The 24950-nt window shown below is 42.1% G+C and overlaps 2 protein-coding genes across 4 annotated transcripts; both read left to right on the top strand.

Annotated features, from left to right (window-relative positions):
- The first annotated feature begins 347 nt into the window (after nt 1–347).
- LOC116605606 (Bloom syndrome protein homolog) lies at nt 348–24841 on the top strand. 3 transcript variants are annotated; one of them, XM_048727725.1, is made up of 24 exons: nt 348–639; nt 820–871; nt 1194–1270; nt 1628–1737; nt 3277–3338; nt 3673–3828; nt 3981–4231; nt 5192–5255; nt 5755–5825; nt 6232–6317; nt 6652–7362; nt 8753–8811; nt 8934–9050; nt 9703–9795; nt 10145–10335; nt 11025–11213; nt 11395–11529; nt 12436–12562; nt 16237–16421; nt 16506–16640; nt 17035–17230; nt 19479–19697; nt 22940–23145; nt 23741–24841. In XM_048727725.1, exons 1-24 carry the CDS (start codon nt 569–571, stop codon nt 23904–23906), a joined length of 3729 nt encoding a protein of 1242 aa, XP_048583682.1. In that variant the 5' UTR covers nt 348–568; the 3' UTR covers nt 23907–24841. The 3 variants fall into 3 exon arrangements, with proteins under 3 accessions (XP_048583682.1, XP_048583681.1, XP_048583683.1); XM_048727724.1 differs by lacking the exon at nt 8753–8811 and having other exon boundaries at nt 8875–9050; XM_048727726.1 differs by lacking the exons at nt 8753–8811; nt 16237–16421; nt 16506–16640; ... (2 more) ...; nt 22940–23145; nt 23741–24841 and adding an exon at nt 14271–14987 and having other exon boundaries at nt 8875–9050.
- LOC5504581 lies at nt 20128–22817 on the top strand. Its single transcript, XM_001625447.3, has one exon. The coding sequence runs from the start codon at nt 20838–20840 to the stop codon at nt 22020–22022; it is 1185 nt and encodes a 394-aa protein (XP_001625497.2). The 5' UTR covers nt 20128–20837; the 3' UTR covers nt 22023–22817.
- Nucleotides 24842–24950: the final 109 nt, after the last annotated feature.

The following is a 24950-nucleotide window of genomic DNA, read 5'->3' as shown; positions in this document are numbered from 1 at the left end:
TAACCTTATTATTGCTATTGATTATTAGTGTAATTCCCTTTCTAATAATTAATTGGGTATTATTAATATATACACAAAAATTAAAGAACATCGTTAAAAACATATTCAGCCTTAGAATGTCCCAAAAATAAAAATGGCCCAGTCTCTACTGAAAATTAGACTTTTTTGACAGCCTCAGAGCCTCTCACTCACGTGAAAAATATTTATCGTTTCAAAACGAGTGGGTAGTCATATTTGCTTGCATCCGCATTTAGATTTGGTGGGTAAAATGCGCGCTTGCAAAAAGTTTTGTATACTTGTGCATGGGTTTCCTGTGGGAGCGAAAATGTGACAACAATTTTGAGACTGGGAACGAAAGCCCGCGTTTTTACAAATTTTGTTCGCGGACATTTAGAAGTTTAGCTTTTTATTACTAAAAAAATACTAAACCCTTGCGTGCCTTTTACGCCAAAGAAAGTCAGAAAATATGGGCTAGACGTGCTTTACTGTGGTATTTATAGACGTGATTAGTTTTTAGCCATTGAATAAAGTAATAAAACGCTGTGTCCAGCACTCTCGTTAATCCAAAATGGCGACGCTAAAGCTTGTCAGGAAAACAAACACTAAAGGAAAAGAAAACAAGCCGGACTCAACAAAAAGGTGCGAATATTCCCTATGTTTTTTTTTCTGAATGTTTAAAAGCGAGGATTATACTGTTTTACTATATTAATTCTCACTGAAAGCAACTAAAAGTGTTACAAGTGTTAATGGTGTTTGTGCAATGCAATGAGTCCAATGGATTGAGACTATCGACTGCTAACGATTTCTGTTTTCTTGAAGCAAAACCCTATTAGGATATTTCGCTAAGGGAAATGGCATTGCGCCTTTGAATGTAAGTATTGTTTACATGTTTTCTTTCTTGTTATCCACTGTAAATCAGGTTTCAACTTTTTATAATTACTGTATCTCATGTGTTTCACATACTTTAAGTTATATCCAGAATTTTGATTGCCCCACAAATTAAATCACGTCTTATGATACCTTTGAGTGGTTACAATTGTACAATTTTTCTCACTAGACCTAGTGCATGAGTAGTATGGGTATTTGTGAAAACGAATAAAAGTATACACCCAAAGGAATCATCACATAATCTGAATTTAGTGGCAACAAGTTCTAATGAATTCTCTCTTAGTAATCTTTTCTTTCTTGTCTAGCCCATTGTTGCACCAAAAGTTTGCAACAATACTGGCCTCCATCGCCCGGTTGCACATATCCCGCCATTCACCAGCAGGTACAGATAATAAAATGCTAAAATTACATAAGACTAACATGTAAGGATATATATTTACACAAATGTATTCTGTCATTCTAATTTCTAAACTTTATTCCCTATTATCCTTAAGGTATGAGAAATTGACACATGACATTAATATTTGTTTTCATTTTTCTCAAATACTGACTGTCATATTACTTGGCTTGGCATTTTAACATTCAGTTGTGCCACTAAAATCATTTTTGCTCAAGGGAAATCACTAGGTTCTTCCAGGTTTTATCACTATCTTCTTGACAAGCTTTGGCTACAGTGGATATTCCACTTTTTCACAGAGAAATAAAAGGCAATTTTCTAATAGATATGTATTTTTTACAGTGTGGCTGCTCAAGGAAAGGCGCCCATTAAATCTGTGTCAGCTCTTTCCTGGCCAGGAACAGACCAATCAGAGATCATGGATTCTGATGACGACTTTGATTTTGATACTAGTAAGTTTCTGTGTTTATGGCAATAGCCCAATTATCTAGAGTATGGGGACCCTGTGGAATTTGAAGGTTAAAGCCTGGGTTTAGTTTCTGTGTTTAAGGCAATAGCCCAATTATCTAGAGTATGGGGATCCTGTGGAATATGAAGGTAAAAGCCTGGGTTTAGTTTCTGTGTTTATGGCAATAGCCCAATTATCTAGAGTATGGGGATCCTGTGGAATTTGAAGGTTAAAGCCTGGGTTTAGTTTCTGTGTTTACCACAATGGGCCAATTATCTAGAGTATGGGGATCCTGTGGAATTTGAAGGTTAAAGCCTGGGTTTAGTTTCTGTGTTTACCACAATGGGCCAATTATCTAGAGTATGGGGATCCTGTGGAATTTGAAGGTTAAAGCCTGGGTTTAGTTTCTGTGTTTACAACAATGGGTCAATTATCTAGAGTATGGGGATCCTGTGAAATTTGAAGGTTAAAGCCTGGGTTTAGTTTCTGTGTTTACCACAATGGGCCAATTATCTAGAGTATGGGGATCCTGTGGAATTTGAAGGTTAAAGCCTGGGTTTAGTTTCTGTGTTTACCACAATGGGCCAATTATCTAGAGTATGGGGATCCTGTGGAATTTGAAGGTTAAAGCCTGGGTTTAGTTTCTGTGTTTACCACAATGGGCCAATTATCTAGAGTATGGGGATCCTGTGGAATTTGAAGGTTAAAGCCTGGGTTTAGTTTCTGTGTTTACAACAATGGGCCAATTATCTAGAGTATGGGGATCCTGTGAAATTTGAAGGTTAAAGCCTGGGTTTAGTTTCTGTGTTTACCACAATGGGCCAATTATCTAGAGTATGGGGATCCTGTGGAATTTGAAGGTTAAAGCCTGGGTTTAGTTTCTGTGTTTACCACAATGGGCCAATTATCTAGGGTATGGGGATCCTGTGGAATTTGAAGGTTAAAGCCTGGGTTTAGTTTCTGTGTTTACCACAATGGGCCAATTTACTTGATTTTGGGGTTCCTGAAGAATTTGATTGTAAAAGCCCAAGTTTGTTTACAGCCTTCTTGTAATTATTTTGTAGCATTTTTCTTACCAAGTTACAGCATTACAGGCTGTTAAGAACCTCTGATCTGTCATAGCCTCGCTTTCACTAGAATTACATAGGAAGACCTCCCAAGGCATTATTTATCTACAGTATTAAACAATATAAATTTAAGCATCTATCAACATTTTAGACTATATCTCTTCCTTAAAAAAGCCTTCACAAAAAAAGACATTCTTGTGCATTAAAAGTTTTCTTTCTTTTTTTTTTCTTCAAATGGTCAGCAATTCCCCCTCCCCTGCCTTTAAAATAATTCATGTTAAAAGCTCACTACAGTCTCCAAGAGTACAAGGCCTTATTGTTAACATTGAGACAAGTGTATGATGCACTATTTTATAGCATCTAAAACTTTTATGAGGGCCAAAAAACCTATAGAAAAAAAATATGTAAAAAGCCCCTTCATTATTAAGCGCAGGGGAGAGCTAGAAACCTAATTTACTGTATATTGTTACTGTTAGCATCCCCTCTGCCAAAAAAGAGAAAATTTGAAAATGGACAAAGTCTCAAACCTACGGTGGAGGTAAGTGCTTGGATGGGTGTTCATCGGCCAACTCACAAAAAAAATGGAAAAATCAAATAAAAAGGTTGATTCATGTAATTGTTTTGGTAAATATTGTGCCAATATATTAGAATAAAAGCTGTGATGGTTGTATCAAAAATAATAAAAATTAGCATGTTTGAGTTGTGGTCCTAGATGAATGAAATACAATTTTTTTTTATGGTTGCAAAACAGAGTGGCTGTTAGTGAAGAGTTGACTAGTAAACTTGTGGTCTTCAACTAGTTTTTCTCCTCCTATCCCTGTAGTTTAAAGCATGTTGAAATTGTAAGTAAAAGCCTGGCTTGTCTTCCCTAGATGAATGCTGCCTCAGCTGTCTCCCCATCTCAAGGCAAGTGTACGGATACTTCAAACACAGCCCCATCACTGGATGCTTTGAAGGATGATAGTTTGGTGGAAGATGAGGTCAATTGGACTTTTGGGTTTGGAATTAGTGATAACTTGGATGACCAGGTAAGCATTATGTTGTTGTGTATTGTCTTGCCTTTTTTCGCACCACCATATCACTTTTTCTCACTTTTCTAAGGTTTGTCTCGTTCTGCTTCTACCTTTGCCATCTTACTGTCTGTCTGTACACATATCTCATATTAAACATTTGTCTCCAGCCTGAAGAAAATCACCCAAATCACCCTGCCAGTCCTGACAATGATGCTGGCAAGCCTATCGAGGATCACACTGGAAATGATGGTGATGATGAGAATCATGATAAATGCCATCATAACGATGTCGCAGATGATGCCTATGATGACATCCCTCCGGATAGCCCAGTATGGGAGGATTATGAGCTGTTTGTGTCTCCAGAGCCACGTTCTCCTTTGGACCAAGGAGAGACACATGAAGACGACCTTGCATTCATGTAAGTTCACGATCTTATTAGACAAAAAAAAAAAAAAACATATACAAGCAAATTGGGTATGGAAAAGTTGCTTTTGTATTACAGACATCCTTTTGAATTTAAGGAAACTCTTTCACCATGTCTTAATAGGTCGATTTTAGTTTAATATCTTCCACAAACGTGAAGTAAACATGTTCTTTTAGATGTATCCAAACTTTATCGACAAAGAAATACGAAAGTTTATTCTCAATTTGCCAAACGTTTCATTGCTTTCTAATTTCTACACGGAGCATCGCTTATTCCATATTTATTTTTATTCCAAACAACATTCTGACAGGAATGCTATAGTTGGCCAATGGTGAAAATGATACTACTGTGTTCTATCGGTCGACCCGATCGTGTGTGGAATTGGGTACTACTATGTTGTACTATCAAGGATAGGTTGTTGTACCATCACAGTCGACCCGATCGTGTGTGGAATTGGGTACTACTATGTTGTACTATCAAGGATAGGTTGTTGTACTATCAGTTGACTCGTTTGTAAGAGTGTAGGTCCAAAGAGTATAGAAAAAGGTATACCAGTTTACTGTACCATCATTTAAGTTAGCCATTCACTCACTCACTCACTCACTCACTCACTCACTCACTCACTCACTCACTCACTCACTCACTCACTCACTCACTCACTCACTCACTCACTCACTCACTCACTCACTCACTCACTCACTCACTCACTCACTCACTCACTCACTCACTCACTCACTCATTCATTCATTCATTCTGACCGCTCAACTAGTTGATTTTCGTCGTGTTTAACTGCAAACCCTCTGGTAAACTGCAGAGCCTCCGGTAAACTACAAACCCTATGAAAATCAGGTTCACCTGCGTGTGCCACGCAAAGGTCCCATCGTGGTCGAATAATTCTTAGAATGTTATAGAGTATAGGCTAGTCCATAAGTAATGATTGTTTTATATGTACAGAGATATTCAAGTTCCTAGTTCTGTTAGACCACCTGGTAGCGAGGACGAGAACTCACCCAAGAAGGTAGGTACTCGTTTTTTTTTTCACTTGTTTTTCAGGAAATTTGACTCTTCATAAGTTTTCAGGTTTCCTTTTTAGTAAGGCCAAAACCACGCACCATTTTACGCTCCAATACAATACCAAGGAGCTCAAAAAATCCAATGCCACAAGCCAATTCAAGGAAGTCACTGAGAAACTTTCAATCAAATATCGTCTATTAAGTATCAGACTTCAATCGTGGATGGTTATTTTGAATGAACCGTCGTATTTTAAATTGTTTACTTAACAATTACAAAGGAGTGGCTGGTCAACATTCTTTAAAGGACTCTGTCAGCCTATTTTGCTTTGTATTTTTTACAAATATTACAAAATAACCATTCAGAAACATAGTTTATTGTTGCCTTGAGAAATGCCAAAGAGATTGCAGTTGCGCTGATTCAAATGGATTCTAGGGGCTCTCTATAACTACTAGGATGGCAAAAGAGGTAACCAAAGGTATAAAGTTTGTGTTCATCTCGTCTAGATATCTACACGGGTTCTGAAGAACCAGCTCGAAGCAGTTCAAAAGCGCCTTCTCCAAATCGAGCAAGAAAGGTACGTCATTGCATGCGTAACGAAAAGAGGACCACAGGACATCAGTAATCAAAACTAAAATTACCTTATTGATTTGCTCTGTTTAGAGGTTTTCCCACCGTGGCAAGAAACATTTTTATCATTAACTTTCTAAGCCTTGCATAAATGGGTCCTTACAAATGTTTTACTCAAAAAAAGTTTAACAATACAATATATAATTTTGCGGTCCTTTTTTGCGTGACGCGTCCATTATACATATCTATCCAAAACAGCACCGGAATCATCCAGAACTTTGCTAATCGACTTCGCTCAGTTGATATTGGCAAAACAACTGGTGCAATATGGTGTGTAAACAGCCTGGTTATCAATGGTGCTTACGATAGAGGCAACGCTACTGTGACTGAATGTTTTGTTTCCTTAACTGTAGGGCCAGACTGCTGTCCAAGGTATCTAATATCAGGACAATGTTACGAGAGCGTGGAGAAATGGTGCCAATACAAGATAGCAGAGACGGTACAAAACAAGGCTAAGATATATTAATCTTTTTGTCTAACCTCAAGAGTTCCAAAGTATACATCTTTATTCAACTTTGTGCCGAGAATTCTGCATGTTCGTCTGGGGTCATTTGCGTGTTTAACCCCTCTGGAGGCCCTCAGTGAAGCACACTATTCTGTGATGTCGTTAAATTGTGATTGATTTGGGTCTAACAATATCTACAACAGTATTAATTTTTAAATTAACCTCACTAACAAATGCAACATCTGGTAATATAATCTCAGACCATTGGTGGTAATTGGCATATCACTCGAAAATAAACAACCATTGTCTGTCTATCATCTTTCCACAGATGGCTTCCAAGTTGACTCCACACTCGCTGCGCAACCCTTTCACAGCACAAGCACACCTTTAGTGTCCACTAATCGCCATAACCAAGGCCGAGACTCCCTCCAAGGAAAAACCCCATCCACAGGGATCCCCTCATTCGCACCTGCCACGCCCACCATGAAATCACCTCCCTGCGGCGATGGGTTCTTCGACGCTAGCACAATCCCTCCAATTGGTTACAAATCAGGGCAAAGTTTTTCAAGCTTCCATTCGACGGGTACTCCGGCATTCACTGACATTGATAACCATGGCACCTCTTGGAATTCTAGGAATAACTCGTTTCCAAAAACTTCTCGGTCATCGTTGACAAGTGAAAATCTGGTCACTCCTTTGTCCAGGATAAATGATCCTAGTACAGGAATTAGTTGCAGCTCCGTCCCTGGGGCATCTTTGGATGGATTTTCATTGGACAGTGATGATGACGATGACCTTGTAGTCCTAACAGGACCGAGCAAGGGTTCTACAAGACCGTCATCAGTGCTCCAGTCATCTTCACTGAAACCACTCAATACCTCGACAACGAGGCCTGCTTCGAGTGGCTATACGAACGGTCTGAACTTTTCGTCGAGCGGTCGGAATGGAGGAATGTCTAGCTCACAGCAAACGTTGTTTGGGACTCAAAGCAAACCAGCGCCACGTCACAAGTCGTCGGTGCCAAACGATGGTGATGACGGTGAGTCATTTCATTTCCTTAGACCCCGTCCACACGTATACGGAATCGAATGAATCCGCAACATTTTCGTTTCGGATACGACTATCGTCTACAAGTATACGACGATTACGCTGGCGAATCCGCAATTTTTTTTAAATACGCTACGATTCCGTATACGTGTTGACGGTCGAGTCTGAAACTTTTCGATTACGGAATCCGTTTGGACGGTTGAATCCGTAACTTTTTGATTACGGTGACGTCAAAATCGTACCCAGTCTCCAACCGGAGAATAAAACAAGCCGTATACATGTGGACGGCTAATTACGATACGATTACGCTTCATGTGGACGGGAAACTTTTCGATTACGGAAAATATTGCGGATTCATTCGATTCCGTATACGTGTGGACAGGGCCTCAGCCGCTTACTCCGGATTTGCTGAGTGGGTGTGCAGTGATAGGTATCATATGGAAAAAGAATAGCATTTGACTATCCTTCAATAAGGAGAGTGTGCGTGCTTTCTCAGAAACACTCCCTAGCGACGCGACTGCCCTTATTGTGTACTTACAGTCTCCATTTTTAGGTCTTACGTAAGACGGCGTGACCAAAAAGTGAACGTGGCCCCCAAAAATACTTTTATGCTTAGCGCTCAGTTCTATAGGGACCTTACCCAAATAGAAATGCGCTTTGAGATGGACTCTGTCTAATTTCCATCTTTTTTTGGATCTAGCAAGGACAAGGTACTTGTGTGCTGTAAGCCAGACTTTCATTGTTCTTGTCTTACATTGTTCTAATCTTTACTTTTTTATAATTGTAAAAACGAGTTTATTTTATCAAGAATTTAGGATTAAGTGCAATGTTTTTGGTCGCGTTCTCTTTGCGGTCGTCGATGCATAAGGGCCCTTTTAGTTCAAGTTATCCTGCTAGGGTCCGTAGCAGGGGGTGGGTCATTAGGGGCACGTGCCCCTCCAATCATTTCAAAAATTGTAAGAAAATGACCAGTAGGGGCGTGGCTGTGCCCCCCATTGTTTTCTTACTGATTCTGTATCGTGTTCCCAATAATTCGAGGCCTTCACCGGCTATGCTGCTTCAAACCCGCAGCATTTTCTTCATAAGGCATGTCCTGAACAGTTTCCTTTTTATAAAGACCTGATAACCAATATGTTCAGCCGACTTGCTGCGCACCGATTACCCACACTCTAAGGACATGTGGAAGATCCTGCGCGATGTTTTCTGCATCAGGAGCCTTTTGATAAAGACTGATAACCAAAAAAAAGTCTTTACTGTACAGCCGAGTTTCGGCGCACCGATTACCCACATTCTAAGGACATGTTGAACATCCTCCGCGATGTGTTCTGAACAGGAGCCTTTTAATAAAGCCCTGATGACCAAAAAAAGTCTTTACTGTACAGCCGAATTGCGGCGCACCGATTACCCACATTCTAAGGACATGTGGAAGATCCTCCGCGATGTGTTCTGAACAGGAGCCTTTTAATAAAGCCCTGATAACCAATAATATGTCTTTACTGTGCAGCCGAGTTGCGTCGCACCGATTACCCACATTCTAAGGACATGTGGAAGATCCTTCGTGATGTGTTCTGCATCAGGAGCCTCCGGACGAACCAGCTGCAAGTCATCAATGCCGCCATGATGAGAAAGAACTGCTTTGTGCTGATGCCCACAGGCGGGGGCAAGAGTCTGTGTTATCAGGTACAGCGTAATACACTCTTTGTTAAAAGAACGTATAATTTACAGTTGAGGCTAGGCCGTTTTTTTTTTTCAAGGCTGAAAATGTTCTTAAGGATGTTCTGAATAAAATTTTAGTGTTTATAAAAATATAGACCTATTCAAAGTACGTTGTCAGCGCAAATGGCAAATGGCAGTGCTACCATCCCAAATCACCAAGGGACTCCTCATACTTAACTGAAAGCAGGGAAATGTGACTAACTCGTGCGATTAGTTTACTTCTCTTTACTCTTAGGGGTAATTATACCCACAAGCCGCGATTTGTCTTACAACTACCATTTGCCATTCGTCATTTGCACCGACAACTTCAATTGAAAAAAGGTGTATAATCAATTTGTATACTCAATTAGGTTGCTATCATGTGCACAGTTTTACAACATGTGACATTTTACAACATGTGACACTAACAAAGCTATGTTTACTGCCATCTCAGGTTCGTATACATGGAGTGTACTTCCAGTTCTTCTGTGTTATTAGCAGGATACATCAACTACGTTTTTATGAGATTCCTACTGACTGGCTGGCTGATATATTTACTGACTGATTAATTGTTATATTTTGACTTAATGAATGGCGACTGATTTCCTGATTGGCTGACTGCTTGATTGATTGGCAGGTGACAGCCCTGATGAATCGTGGTGTGACGTTTGTGATCTCACCGCTCAAGTCTCTGATCCAGGATCAGGTTCAGCGGCTCAACTCCATGCGGGTACGCGCACTGCACGCATCTCTTATCTCTTCTGAAATACCACGGATGCTCGTTCTAGAGGCGAACTTTTCTGGTTTCCCGTAGTTGATAATTTGACGTCAATGCAGGCCCCATCTCGTGTTAATTTATTATTGTATATTTTGAGAAGCAGTCTTTTGCCTCCTCTGATAGGCCCGAGAACAGTAGCCAAATTTCCCAGGTTTTTCTTCTTTTATAAATGTAAGCTCCAGGGAAATCTTTCTGGTATGATCGAGAACCTTTTTTTTTCTAACCGTAGATTTCCACTGTATTTCTGCGCACTGTATCCTAGCTCGTGTATCCAGCGTGCTGACCAATATTTCATACCCAGGTCCCCGCGACCCACCTATCAGGTGACGTCACTAGCGCTGAAGCTAATCGCCACGTGAGCTCTGTCTACCAAGACCTGTCGCTAAGGCAACCAAGCCTCAAGCTGGTCTACATCACCCCGGAGAAGCTGTCAGCTAGCGGCAAGCTGCACTCAGTACTCAAGAGTCTGCACAACAGGGGCTTGCTCGACAGGTGATAAGAGCGTTATATTGACTCAAGGACGCAAGGTCACGTGTCCAGCACCACCAAACTCCCTAAAGGCCTGGCTAAACTAGGCGACGTGTCGAGCGCGACATGTTGCGAGATACATGTCGAATGCATGTCTCCAGAGAGACATTGTAGCGCACAACAAATTTTGTAGCAGTGACAAACAAATGTTTCTCGGATAGTTGAGAAATATGTTCTTGTTGCGCTCTACAAAATTCGTCGCGCACTTCATGTTTTTGGAAGTGGCTAGACTAGAAAACATTTAGGAGACATGACGCATACTACATGTCGCTACTTTGTTTAAGGCCTAGTGCTCATTGAGTATGCCTTGTTTGGTCATGTCCGTTTGGCTGTTAGGTTCTTAAATGGTTTTTATTTTTTTCGTATACAACGAACAATAACAATCACTATAACAACAGCAATCAATGCTGAATTAAAATATTAGTCCATGTTGTATTTTACTACAGCATTCAATGCACAAAACATTTATGAAAATGTGTCTTTTCTTTCTTGTTATCAACCATAAATCAGAGTTTTGTCAAAACAATTGAATTATTTTCCCCACCAGGCAGATTAGGTTCTTATAAAAAGGATGCTTAAAATCCAAAATATGCGGGATGGACTGCAGTCGTTACTCAGTGAATTTGTTTCAGTACAATGTTTGCTTTATGCAGGTTTGTGATCGATGAAGCCCATTGCATCAGCCAGTGGGGTCACGACTTCCGGCCGGATTACAAGAAGCTGTCGGATGTGAAGAACAAGTACCCGGGAGTTCCCGTGATGGCGCTTACGGCAACGGCCACGCCCCGGGTGCGACAGGATATAGAAAATCAGCTCAAAATGAACGGGGACAACTGCAAACGGTAAGAAGCATAGTGTCGGGACCGGGAAAGTACTTTACTGCCTTAGTCTGCAAACGATACTTTATTGTCTTGTTTGTGTTCATTGGTAACATTGTACTATTTACATGATTTGACTCTGTAACCATGCCGTGATTGTGTTTCAGGTTCTATGGACCGTGTTTTGACTTTGCTCCGTTCACAGGTTCACACAGAGCTTCAATCGGTCCAACCTGCAGTTCCAGGTCAAGCCAAAAAAGAAAGCGATCGTGGAGGAGATCACTGAATTCATAAAATCCAAATACCCTCACGCCTCAGGCATCGTCTACTGTCTTTCAAGGTGAGTACCCTCACAACTCGGGCATCGTCTTCTGTCTTTTGAGATGGGTACTCTTACGCCTCGGATATCATCTACTGTCTTTCGAGGTGAGCCTCCGGCATCGTCTGCTGTCTTGAGGTGAGCATCCTCACGCCTCGGGTATCGTCTTCTGTCTTTCGAGGTGAGTACAATCACGTTACAATCTCGAGCATTGTCTACTGTCCGTTGAGGTAAGTACCCTTTCGCTTCGGGCATCGTCTACTGTCCGTTGAGGTAAGTACTCTTTCCCCTAGGGCATTGTCTACTGTCTTTCGAGGTGAGTTCACTCAAGTGTCTTGCATTGTCTACTGTCCGTTGAGGTAAGTACCCTTTCGCTTCGGGCACCGTCTACTGTCTTTCGAGGTGAGCTCCCTCACGCCTGGAATCGTCTACTGTCTTTCGAGGTGAGTACCCTCACGCCTGGAATCGTCTACTGTGTTTCGAGGTGAGTACCCTCACGCCTGGAATCGTCTACTGTGTTTCGAGGTGAGTACCCTCACGCCTGGAATCGTCTACTGTATTTCGAGGTGAGTACCCTCACGCCTGGAATCGTCTACTGTCTTTCGAGGTGAGTACCCTCACGCCTGGAATCGTCTACTGTCTTTCGAGGTGAGTTCCCTCATGCCTGGAATTCTTTTACTGTATTTCAAGGTGAGTACCCTCACGCCTGAAATCGTCTAATGTATTTCGAGGTGAGTTCCCTCAAGCTTCGGGTATCGTCTAGGGTGGGTACCCTCACGTCACGCTCTATCATGCGAGGGTCTATTAAAGGGGTACTTACATGCTTAAAGCAAGAACACATATAAGAACATGAAATAAAGTGTTTAAAACAGTTTGATATCTTGCTGTTTATTTCATAAAGAACTCTGATGTGTTCTGTGATCCTAGAAAAGAGTGTGAACGAGTGGCGGACTGCCTCAGTACGTCTGGCATACGAGCCGTCCCTTACCACGCGGGACTGGATGACGAGAAGCGGGTCAAGACCCAAGAGATCTGGATCCAAGGGCGTGTGCAGGTATACGGAAATGATGATTAGCTTTTGTAATATGCCTTACTACGTGAAAAATGCATATTGTCCGGAATCGTTCAACATTACGTGCAATCAGCACAGCACTGCTGCACCCTCGGTGATACTAAGGGATTTTTCGTGAATTCGGGCATTCTTAGTGGGTATCTGGGTTGATAAGCTAAACTGAATCTTTCAGGTAGTTTGTGATAGTGTTCGGTATGGGTATACATATGTGGGAGTGACGGTGAATATGGGTTAATGAGCTATCCTTATTCCTTTCTGGTGTTGTGCGCAAAGATAGCGTTTGGGATGGGTATAAATAAAAGTGACGGTGGATATGGGTTAATTGATAGGCATGGGTATCGTTAAGTGTGACGGTGGATATGGGATGATAGGAATTGGTATAGATAAGGGTGACGATAAATATGAGATGAAAGGCATATATGAGGATAACGGTGGATATGGGATGATAGATGGGGGTAACGGTGGATATTGGATGAAAGGCATAGATGAGGGTAAAGGTGGATATGGGATGATAGGCATTGATGGGGGTACTGGTAGATACGGGATCATAGGCTAACCTGATTCTTTTCATGTGGCGTGTGCCACGATAGCGTTCGGCATGGGTATAGACAAGGATGACGGTGGGTATGGGTGATAGACATGGGTATAGACAAGGGCAACGGTGGATATGGGATGATAGGTATTGCTATAGACAAGGGTAACAGTGAATATGGGATGATAGGTATTGGTATAGACAAGGGTAACAGTGAATATGGGATGATAGGTATTGGTATAGACAAGGGTAACAGTGAATATGGGATGATAGGTATTGGTATAGACAAGGGTAACAGTGAATATGGGATGATAGGTATTGGTATAGACAAGGGTAACAGTGAATATGGGATGATAGGTATTGGTATAGACAAGGGTAACAGTGAATATGGGATGATAGGTATTGGTATAGACAAGGGTAACGGTGGATACGGGATGATGGGTTAACCTGATGCCTAACCTGATGGGCTGGGCTAACCTGATGCCACGATAGCGTTCGGCATGGGTATAGACAAGAGTAACAGTGAATATGGGATGATAGGTATTGGTATAGACAGGGGTAACGGTGGATATGGGATGATAGGTATTGGTATAGACAAGGGTAACGGTGGATATGGTATGATAGGTATTGGTATAGACAAGGGTAACGGTGGATACGGGATGATGGGTTAACCTGATGCCTAACCTGATGGGCTGGGCTAACCTGATGCCACGATAGCGTTCGGCATGGGTATAGACAAGAGTAACAGTGAATATGGGATGATAGGTATTGGTATAGACAGGGGTAACGGTGGATATGGGATGATAGGTATTGGTATAGACAAGGGTAACGGTGGATATGGGATGATAGGTATTGGTATAGACAAGGGTAACGGTGGATATGGGATGATAGGTATTGGTATAGACAAGGGTAACGGTGAATATGGGATGATAGGTATTGGTATAGACAAGGGTAACGATGGATACGGGATGATAGGTATTGGTATAGACAAGGGTAACGGTGAATATGGGATGATAGACATGGGTATAGACAAGGGTAACGGTGGATATGGGATGATAGGTATTGGTATAGACAAGGGTAACGGTGAATATGGGATGATAGGTATTGGTATAGACAAGGGTAACGGTGGATATGGGATGATAGCCTGATTCTTTTCAGGTGGTGTGTGCCACGATAGCGTTCGGCATGGGTATAGACAAGGGTAACGGTGGATACGGGATGATAGGTATTGGTATAGACAAGGGTAACGGTGAATATGGGATGATAGACATGGGTATAGACAAGGGTAACGGTGGATATGGTATGATAGGTATTGGTATAGACAAGGGTAACGGTGGATATGGGATGATAGGTATTGGTATAGACAAGGGTAACAGTGAATATGGGATGATAGGTATTGGTATAGACAAGGGTAACGGTGAATATGGGATGATAGGTATTGGTATAGACAAGGGTAATGGTGAATATGGGATGATAGGTATTGGTATAGACAAGGGTAACGGTGAATATGGGATGATAGACATGGGTATAGACAAGGGTAACGGTGGATATGGGATAATAGGTATTGGTATAGACAAGGGTAATGGTGAATATGGGATGATAGGTATTGGTATAGACAAGGGTAACGGTGGATATGGGATGATAGGTATTTGTATAGACAAGGGTAACAGTGAATATGGGATGATAGGTATTGGTATAGACAAGGGTAACGGTGGATATGGGATGAAAGGTATTGGTATAGACAAGGGTAACGATGAATATGGGATGATAGGTATTGGTATAGACAAGGGTAACGGTGGATATGGGATGAAAGGTATTGGTATAGACAAGGGTAACGGTGGATATGGGATGATAGCCTGATTCTTTTCAGGTGGTGTGTGCCACGATAGCGTTCGGCATGGGTATAGACAAGGGTAACGGTGGATACGGGATTATAGGTATTGGTATAGACAAGGGTAACGGTGAATATGGGATGATAGACATGGGTATAGACAAGGGTAACGGTGGATATGGGATGATAGGTATTGGTATAGACAAGGGTAACGGTGGATATGGGATGATAGGTATTGGTATAGACAAGGGTAACAGTGAATATGGGATGATAGGTATTGGTATAGACAAGGGTAACGGTGAATATGGGATGATAGGTATTGGTATAGACAAGGGTAATGGTGAATATGGGATGATAGGTATTGGTATAGACAAGGGTAACGGTGAATATGGGATGATAGACATGGGTATAGACAAGGGTAACGGTGGATATGGGATAATAGGTATTGGTATAGACAAGGGTAATGGTGAATATGGGATGATAGGTATTGGTATAGACAAGGGTAACGGTGGATATGGGATGATAGGTATTTGTATAGACAAGGGTAACAGTGAATATGGGATGATAGGTATTGGTATAGACAAGGGTAACGGTGGATATGGGATGAAAGGTATTGGTATAGACAAGGGTAACGATGAATATGGGATGATAGGTATTGGTATAGACAAGGGTAACGGTGGATATGGGATGAAAGGTATTGGTATAGACAAGGGTAACGGTGGATATGGGATGATAGCCTGATTCTTTTCAGGTGGTGTGTGCCACGATAGCGTTCGGCATGGGTATAGACAAGGGTAACGATGGATACGGGATGATAGGTATTGGTATAGACAAGGGTAACGGTGAATATAGGATGATAGACATGGGTATAGACAAGGGTAACGGTGGATATGGGATGATAGGTATTGGTATAGACAAGGGTAACGGTGGATATGGGATGATAGGTATTGGTATAGACAAGGGTAACGGTGGATATGGGATGAAAGGTATTGGTATAGACAAGGGTAACGGTGGATATGGGATGATTGGTATTGGTATAGACAAGGGTAACGGTGGATATGGGATGATAGACATGGGTATAGACAAGGGTAACGGTGGCTATGGGATGATATCCTGATTCTTTTCAGGTGGTGTGTGCCACGATAGCGTTCGGCATGGGTATAGACAAGGGTAACGGTGGATATGGGATGATAGACATGGGTATAGACAAGGGTAACGGTGGATATGGGATGATTGGTATTGGTATAGACAAGGGTAACGGTGGATATGGGATGATAGCCTGATTCTTTTCAGGTGGTGTGTGCCACGATAGCGTTCGGCATGGGTATAGACAAGGGCGACGTTCGTTACGTGATCCACTACTCCATGCCTAAGTCCCTTGAGGGCTACTACCAGGAGTGCGGGCGAGCGGGCAGGGATGGCAAGAAGGCCGAGTGCATCCTGTACTATTCCTACGGTGACATGCACAGGATAAGAAGGTAGAGTATGCTCTCTTATTCATTGATGATAACAGTGACGAGGCCAAAGTTCTCTAATGCAGTGCTGGTATTTCTTGTTATTAGAATGATCGAGGGGGACAAAGCGACAAAGGACGTACATATGGATAACCTGTACCGCGTTGTCCAGTTTAGTGAGAACTCCACTGAGTGCCGACGAGTACAGCTGCTTCATTACTTTGGCGAGACAGATTTTAACAGGTACAATACGCCACCAACATATAGCGAGACAGAGTTCAACAGGTACGGTACGACACCAAAATATAGCGAGACAGAGTTCAACAGGTGCGATACGCCACCAACATATAGCGAGACAGAGTTCAACCGGTACTGTATGACACCAACATGTGGTGAGACAGAGTTCAACCGGTACTGTATGACACCAACATGTGGCGAGACAGAGTTCAACAGTTACGCTATGACACAAACATATAGCGAGACAGAGTTTAACAGGTACGGTACGACACCAGCATGTGGCTAGACAGACTTCAACAGGTACGGTACGACACCAACAGTGTAGACACCACTTTTTCCTTGTCAGCCCTATAGGTACATGAACAGTGTTAACACCACTCCTTGCTTGTCATCCATATAGATCCATGTGTCAAGCGGACCCGCAAACCGTATGCGATAATTGCCAGAACGCGGTGAGTCACACAAACCGAGACATCATGGCCGAGGCCAAGGCTTTTGTGCGCACCGTCAACCGAGTCGTTCACGACAACAACAGCCAGTGGCAACGACCCAAGAACGTCAAGTTCCCGCTCAATCACTTTGTGGATATCTTCAAGGTAGCAATAAATACTTCCACTCAATACGTTCCTTGATATAATCATGAATGTAGCAATAACTAAATGCCGGAAGGTTTTTTTCCAATTTTCATACAAAATGCAATTAAAGGATCTTGAAACTGTATTCAGCCCCGATAATAGTATGGCATAGTTTATCTCCCATCCTATTCTCTTTTTCCCTGCTAGCAGAGGCCTCTTTTCTCTGTATTTCGCTGGGCTGGAGTTCGCTAGGAAAAGATACCTCTGCCATGGGTCGCAAGTTCGTTTGATCAAACCGCCGTCCACGATCGTGGACGAGATCCAGAGCGCATGCTCCGTTCATTAATTATTGGCCACTATTTGAGCCCACAATGACTAGCGCATACATGAAACGTATATCCGCTGCGGGATAATAAGCCCGCATTCGAAACGGCGTCCTCCATAAAAATATCACGCGACGAATCATAAAAGAAGCCATTCAATGCCTTATCTTCATTCAGAATTTTCTCTCTTTTGACTAACGAGTCAATCTTCCGTTTACAGGTTTTGCATATTCTTCTGGGAATAGCTGATCTAAGTTTACCAAAAAGTTTTGTAACATTTTCTTCGAATCCAACTGTGCGATATCTACATTGAAGAAACTCGCCTGCCCAGATGTCTTGAAATTAATCCCACAAACAAGACAAAACTCGTCTTTGCTGCGTTTATTGTTCAATCTTTTTAGTGACGTTTTAGGTGATTGAAATTGAACAGTTGTTTTCTTTTTTCGAAAAGAAGAACTAACCGGAGTTTGATTCATGATTTCCGACTAAACCCATGCAAAGCATATTAGCATATTGACAGCTTTCGCGCGATGGTACGGGTTTTGGCACGTCGGTCGCTTATTAACGCTCACGCATGCGCAACAGAAACAGTTTCGACCCATGGCAGAGGTATCTTTTCCTCGCGAACTCAAGCCCAGCGAAATACAGAGGAAAGAGGCCTCTGCGAGCAGGGAAATTCTCTTTCAGGGTTAGCCCGATAATAGTATGGCATAGTTTATCTCCCATCCTATTCTCTTACAGGGTTAGCCCGATAATAGTATGGCATAGTTTATCTCCCATCCTATACTCTTTCAGGGTTAGCCCGATAATAGTATGGCATAGTTTATCCCCTATCCTATACTCTTTCAGGGTTAGCCCCTAAAATATTATAGCATGGTTTATCTCCTATACTCTTTCAGGGTTAGCCCCTATAATATTATAGCATAGTTCATCTCCTATTCTGTTTCAGGGTTAGCCCCTATAATATTATAGCATAGTTCATCTCCTATTCTATTTCAGGGTTAGCCCTATAATATTATAGCATGGTTCATCTCCTATTCTGTTTCAGGGTTAGCCCCTATAATATTATAGCATGGTTAATCTCCTATTCTGTTTCAGGGTTAGCCCCTATAATATTATAGCATGGTTCATCTCCTATTCTGTTTCAGGGTTAGCCCCTATAATATTATAGCATGGTTCATCCCCTATTCTGTTTCAGGGTTAGCCCCTATAATATTATAGCATGGTTCATCTCCTATTCTGTTTCAGGGTTAGCCCCTATAATATTATAGCATGGTTCATCTCCTATTCTGTTTCAGGGTTAGCCCCTATAATATTTTAGCAAGGTTCATCTCCTATTCTGTTTTAGGGTTAGCCCCTATAATATTATAGCATGGTTCATCTCCTATTCTGTTTCAGGGTTAGCCCCTATAATATTATAGCAAAGTTCATCTCCTATTCTGTTTCAGGGTTAGTCCCTATAATATTATAGCATGGTTCATCTCCTATTCTGTTTTAGGGTTAGCCCCTATAATATTATAGCATGGTTCATCTCCTATTCTGTTTCAGGGTTAGCCCCTATAATATTATAGCATGGTTCATCTCCTATTCTGTTTCAGGGTTAGCCCCTATAATATTATAGCATGGCTCATCTCCTATTCTCTTTCAAGGTTAGCCCCTATAATATTATAGCATGGTTCATCTCCTATTCTCTTTCAAGGTTAGCCCCTATAATATTATAGCAAAGTTCATCTCCTATTCTGTTTCAGGGTTAGTCCCTATAATATTATAGCATGGTTCATCTCCTATTCTCTTTCAGATTTAGCCCCTATAATATTAGCATGGTTCATCTCCTATTCTCTTTCAAGGTTAGCCCCTATAATATTATAGCAAAGTTTATCTCCTATTCTCTTTCAGGGTTAGCCCCTATAATATTATAGCATGATTCATCTCCTATTCTGTTCCAGGGCTCTACTAACGCCCGAGTGACCCAGGAAGGTCACGACACGTGTGCGCTGTACGGCATGGGAAGGGACTTCCACCGGAACGACGCGGAGCGCCTAGCGCGCATGCTCGTTATGAAGGACGTACTAAGAGAGAAGATGGTCACGGGCTTCCACGACAATGTGTTGTGTTACGCTGTGCTGGGGCCGAACGGCATGGCGCTTGTCAACGATCGATTTAAGGTGTGTATTTAGATGTGTGTGTGTGTGTGTGGGGGGGGGGGGGGGGGGGGGGGGGTATGTTGTGTTATGCTTGCCTTCTTTGTTCAACTAGGATTCACACGAAAACAAGCGTTGGCTTTTTAAACCGGCCTCTAGGATAGCTATGACATTGTCCGACTTCTTGCCTCACCATAGCGCATGAAGCGTTAAGTTTGGAATACATGAATTAGCGACCAATTCATTTGATAAGACGAGGAAAATAATCAACACAAAAGTGATATGGGCACTTATACGACTCTGTGAAAACATAGTAGTTTTGCTGACGTTTTGAGCGCTAGCCCTTTGTAAGAACAAAAGAGAAAATCATCTACTTAATTGTCTGTAGTCCCTTTAGCCAATACTAGTATTGAATACGACCACCTCTCATCTAATGTGGACTAATCTTTATTTTCTACATCGGATACATAAGAAATCGCAGTCACTTATGATATAATTTCTTATAATGGCATAATCATTTACATTATCATCGCATGTATATATTGAATAAAAATAGCAATCATGACTAAGTGATGTCTCAACAAATAATGAAAATTCGCGTTTCACATTAAATAGTGGAGCTTGCAATTTAGAACATTTGTCATAGTTTGAATATAGATAAATCTACATAAAAGCTTACGAACTGATTCAAAAATCATAACTAAAAAAGTTAGGGATGTTGGTAATTGTGGAAAAGAGGGGAATCGTTCGGCTGGAAAACTCTTTTTCTAGTTTTACTTTAATTATTGTTGGCATCCCTAAGGTACGGTAGTCGCATTTTGATCATAGATTGACTCGAAAGTTTTGCGCAACGAAAGCATTTGCTCATTCTCTTGTGTCACTGTTGAATGCCACGAGAGGATTGCGTGACGGAAGCATTTGCTCATTTCCTTGTGGCACTGTTGAATGCTACGAGAGGATTGCGTGACGGAAGCATTAGCGATACAGATGCCCTTATGACACAGCAGATATCAGAATGCCGAAAAAATTCGGACCAAGATTTCGTAAGCCATTTTACTAGAATTACGTAGTTCTTTTCACTAGAAAGTGGGCTCATTTGAGTTTATTTGAGTCGACAAACTCTGCTTCGAATTATTTGTATCCAAGCGGCGTTGTTGTTCAACTATGGGGAGTCAACAGTCTGTTGCCAGCGTAGAGAGTTCTGCTGGTGGTGGAATGTTTACCCGAATTCCTCTTGCAGACGGTCTAAAATTAGAACACAGAGACACTAAAGGCCTGAAGAATTTTGAAGAGGGAAAGGCATTCGAAATCCTCGCGCAAAAAGCAAAGATAATGGAGGAGAAGGAGGCTAAGAGGTTTATGTTTAGGCCTGGTGGTGCGTCGGAGCTTCCGGAAAGACTGAATGTAGGCGATCGGGTAGCCACTCTCGGCTCCCAAGACCCCATCATTGTCACCAATGATGTTGGGATCTTCTCCGCAATTGTGACGGCGTACAATATGCATTGGAATCTGAGGACCTCCCCTGAGGACTGGTGGTTTACAGTGATAAAAAAAGTTGCCAATGCCATCGATGATAACTCTAAGAATCAAGCGGTCCGTGATATGTTTGTTAGTCACGAAGGCAAGAAGACTTTAGAAGTCTCAGTCCCGACTCTAAGTATCTATGGCATCGATTATGATTGGTTCTTTGGCGAAATGTCTAAGCTAATAGACGAAAATATAAAAGTCCCTGGCTATGTGGACACCATGACCGCTGATTTCTCTTCCACAACAAAGGTCCAGAGAATCGTATCCCAAGTGACCCTGATGTCCTCTGTGCAAGAGTTCTTCGAGTTCAAATGCGTGACAAGATGCGGTATACCTGCCATCGAGATGCTCGGGACCGAGGAGGATTGGGCGAGACTGCTCACCAAGGCCAAAGAGCTACGGAGGCAGCTAGACCCGATAGAAGAAGTGCTGCAGCTGAAGAACTGGTGGGGCACTGTTGAGGCAATTTTTGAGAAATTACTGGCCACGTACAAAGGGTATCCAGACAAGAAATGGTGGAGCCATATCCTGAGCTGGAAGAAGGCTTATCGATCTGGACAAACTACAGGGTGGGAAGGCTGGCTCATGGACTTCCTGGTCAAACCAGGGAGCTGTTTGATGGAGTCATCCCTTCCTGGGGGTCTGGTGACAGTACCACTCATCTTCACCGCGCCTGGTGGTGAGGAAGACACGGCAGCACTGGTTGCAGGCATGTTGGGGTTCACTGTCCACCAGGAAGTCCAGGCAGACAGACCTTCTATCCAGTCATTCCAGGGCTGGTCACTGCTTCTCCCAGAGAACTCTCCTTTCCGCAAATCATGAATCTGTTACTTGCTTGCATTTACTAGGCAAGTTAATTAAGCTGTTTTGTGACAGCCTCAATGACAGAGGGCTACGGGATTCAAAATAGTGCATTAGCACGAGTATTATAGTAATGACATTTGTAAAAAAAAATTATGAGGATGAGGATGGTAAAGTTGCTGCCCCCCTGGAAAAAAATTCTCTGGATTCTCAAGATTTCTAGGATATAAACAAAATTTGTAAATGATATTTTAGAATAAACAAATGGTAGCATATTATTAAAGTGAATAAAAAAACAATTATCGACATTAAGACAGTTTTCAATGTCCCGAAAAAATAGGCGAGACTACACTAATACTGCTGTATGTAGTTTATGAATCACAGGCGGCCCAGTATGTTAGCTCGTCAGTTTATAAGGGCCAATCCGCACTAGTAATTTTAGCTGTTTGTACAGGGATAGTTGTTGACAGGACCTTTCAGGTTATGACCAAAGACAAGTGCGGACACGAATAGACAGTGGACAAAAATTTGTCCTCGGCGGGCAGAAGATCAAAGGATGCGACGGCCTGCAGGCTGAGCTGGCCGTTTCGAAACAAAAACAAAACTTTGTTTATCCTTGTCAATCAGGCCGTTGCGAAGTGAAATATTATCGCAGGCAAACTATAGAATCGTACTAGTTGCAGCCTGCTCGACAATGGACAGCAATAGATCCCAGACAGATATTTTATATTACACGGTTGTTATTGTAATCAGCGGGTATGTCCAAGGTCTTATAGCCAGTGTAAAACTATACGCTGCTAAACAAACAGCATCTGCCGTGTCTGTGTACGTTTTTATGATTAAGGGAAATTCTGAGAGGAATGACCAGCACCGTCTAAAGTTATGGTCACGGGCGGGTCTTACACCTTTTAACAGCACTGCCTTTGATTTCCTTACAGCTGGACCCATTTCCGGTCCGAAGTGAAAGACCTAAAAGCACAGGTGGTAAGACCAGTAAGCGCAAGAGAAAGACAGGTGCTAATGAAGACGCCCAGGTTGATACTACTGACCAGGGCAGCTTCCTGGACGATGATGGCCAGTCTCCTTACTGGCAGGCAGGAGCTGCTTCAACCGCAGGAAGGAAAAGTGCCAGGACGTCTGCCAGGTAACAAGCATTTGTCTGAGAAAGGGAAGAAGACAGTGGGAAGGGGCTGTATTCTAGGCGTGAGGAGGACAGGAAAGGGTGATGGTCTTGGAAGGATTCAATAGCATCAAAATTATATTGAGGAAGTCAAATGAAGGTTCGTAGAAAGCAGGTTAGCTTTAACCCAGGGATAAATACGACATTTGGTTGGATAAAAAAGGTATTCATCCCTTGGTGTTTGCGTTAACTTGCTTTCTAGGAACCCGGCCCAGGGGGTGGGGGGAGGAGGAGAAATATCCCGATGGGATCTTGATGGGGTCTCCTTCTATCTAGAATAAGTTATTGTAGCCATGACGATAATGAAGGGTAAAGTAAGAGATCTTGTAAAGTTTAAAAAAAAAATCCGATAGATATTTTGGCAACTTTGATTTGGTACAATATTTGCAAAAAAATGTAGCCTGAGTATCAGGCCCTCAGGGGAGAGGGGGACTCAAAAAATAAAAAAATGCATTTTCCACCCACCCACATTCGTATTTTTATCGGTTTTTGTTTAACTTTACAAGAAAAAAAAAACATCTCACCATTTGTTGATTATTTATGCGCTTGGTTATTTTAGATCGAAACCATCTTCATCTACGAGTGGGTTATCCAAATTCCAGTACAAGAATAAAAGGCCTCGAGGCGGAGTAAGGAGAGGTGGCAATACTTCCGGTGGTAGTACTTCCGGTTCACGGCCTGCCCTTGGACTGATGGCTCCCCCAAGACCAAACACGCGGTTTTAAAGGGGCCAGCTTACCCTATCCGTGAAACATCTCGTCAAGGTCAAGTACAAAATTTAAAGGGACCAGCACAGCCTATCCGTAAAACATCTCGTCAAGACCAAAACACGTTATTTTAGAGGGACCAGCACAGCCTATCCGTGAAACATCTCGTCAAGACCAAAACACGCGATAGTAAAGGGACCAGCACAGCCTATCCGTGAAACATCTCGTCCAGACCAAAACACGCTATTTTAAAGGGACAAGCACAGCCTATCCGTAATACATCTCGTCCAGACCAAAACACGCTGTTTTAAAGGGGCCAGCACAGTCTATCCGTGAAACATCTCGTCAAGGTCAAGTTCCAATTTTAAAGGGACCAGCACAGCCTATCCGTGAAACATCTCGTCCAGACCAAAACACGCGGTTTTAAAGGGGCCAGCACAGTCTATCCGTTAAACATCTCGTCAAAACCAAACACACGATTTTAAAGGAAACAGCACAGCCTATCCGTAATACATCTCGTCAAGACCAAAACACGCGATTTTAAAGGGACCAGCACAGCCTATCCGTAATACATCTCGTCCAGACGAAAACACCTTTGTTATTGTTCTTATCCAAAATTTGTCAAAATTTCAAAATATTCAAGTGAAAGCAAAGGCTTATACGCTATTTGTCAATTTCGATCGAAATTATCGCAATGGCTTCCCCAAATCAGCCGATGAAAATGGGTGCTTTCTCGCACGTGGTATTTTGCTAGAGAATGACGAAATGGCGGTTGACAGACTCTTCCTGTCCTGCCTATGATTCGTGGATACATGCAAATACATAAAAGAGATATTTTACAAATGTTTATATTGTTTGGTTTTATACTCTCTTGCTGTCTCACCCATGCGTTTTAATTATGAACTTTTATATAACACATAGTTATCAAATAAATGCGCAATGTTGTGTCTGAATTGCAGTATTTTCTAATGTTTACCAATATACTTATTTAAACCATAATTCATCCATTCATTCATGCATGCATCCAGTGAACAGCCCTTAACCCTTCAGGAAGATTAAAAA

The sequence above is a fragment of the Nematostella vectensis genome, chromosome 5 (assembly GCF_932526225.1).
Source record: "Nematostella vectensis chromosome 5, jaNemVect1.1, whole genome shotgun sequence".
Lineage (NCBI taxonomy): Eukaryota > Metazoa > Cnidaria > Anthozoa > Actiniaria > Edwardsiidae > Nematostella > Nematostella vectensis.
The sequence above is the reverse complement of the archived record's forward strand: the minus strand, read 5'-3'. Positions and strand labels throughout refer to the sequence as shown.

Bases quoted from the DNA above. Each gene is read 5' to 3' on its own strand.
- LOC116605606 (XM_048727724.1), top strand. From the start codon at position 569: ATGGCGACGCTAAAGCTTGTCAGGAAAACAAACACTAAAGGAAAAGAA. The intron at 5,256-5,754 runs GTAGGTACTCGT...CATCTCGTCTAG, and splicing joins ACGAGAACTCACCCAAGAAG to ATATCTACACGGGTTCTGAA. The intron at 16,641-17,034 runs GTACAATACGCC...TCATCCATATAG, and splicing joins GGCGAGACAGATTTTAACAG to ATCCATGTGTCAAGCGGACC.
- LOC5504581 (XM_001625447.3), top strand. From the start codon at position 20,838: ATGGGGAGTCAACAGTCTGTTGCCAGCGTAGAGAGTTCTGCTGGTGGT.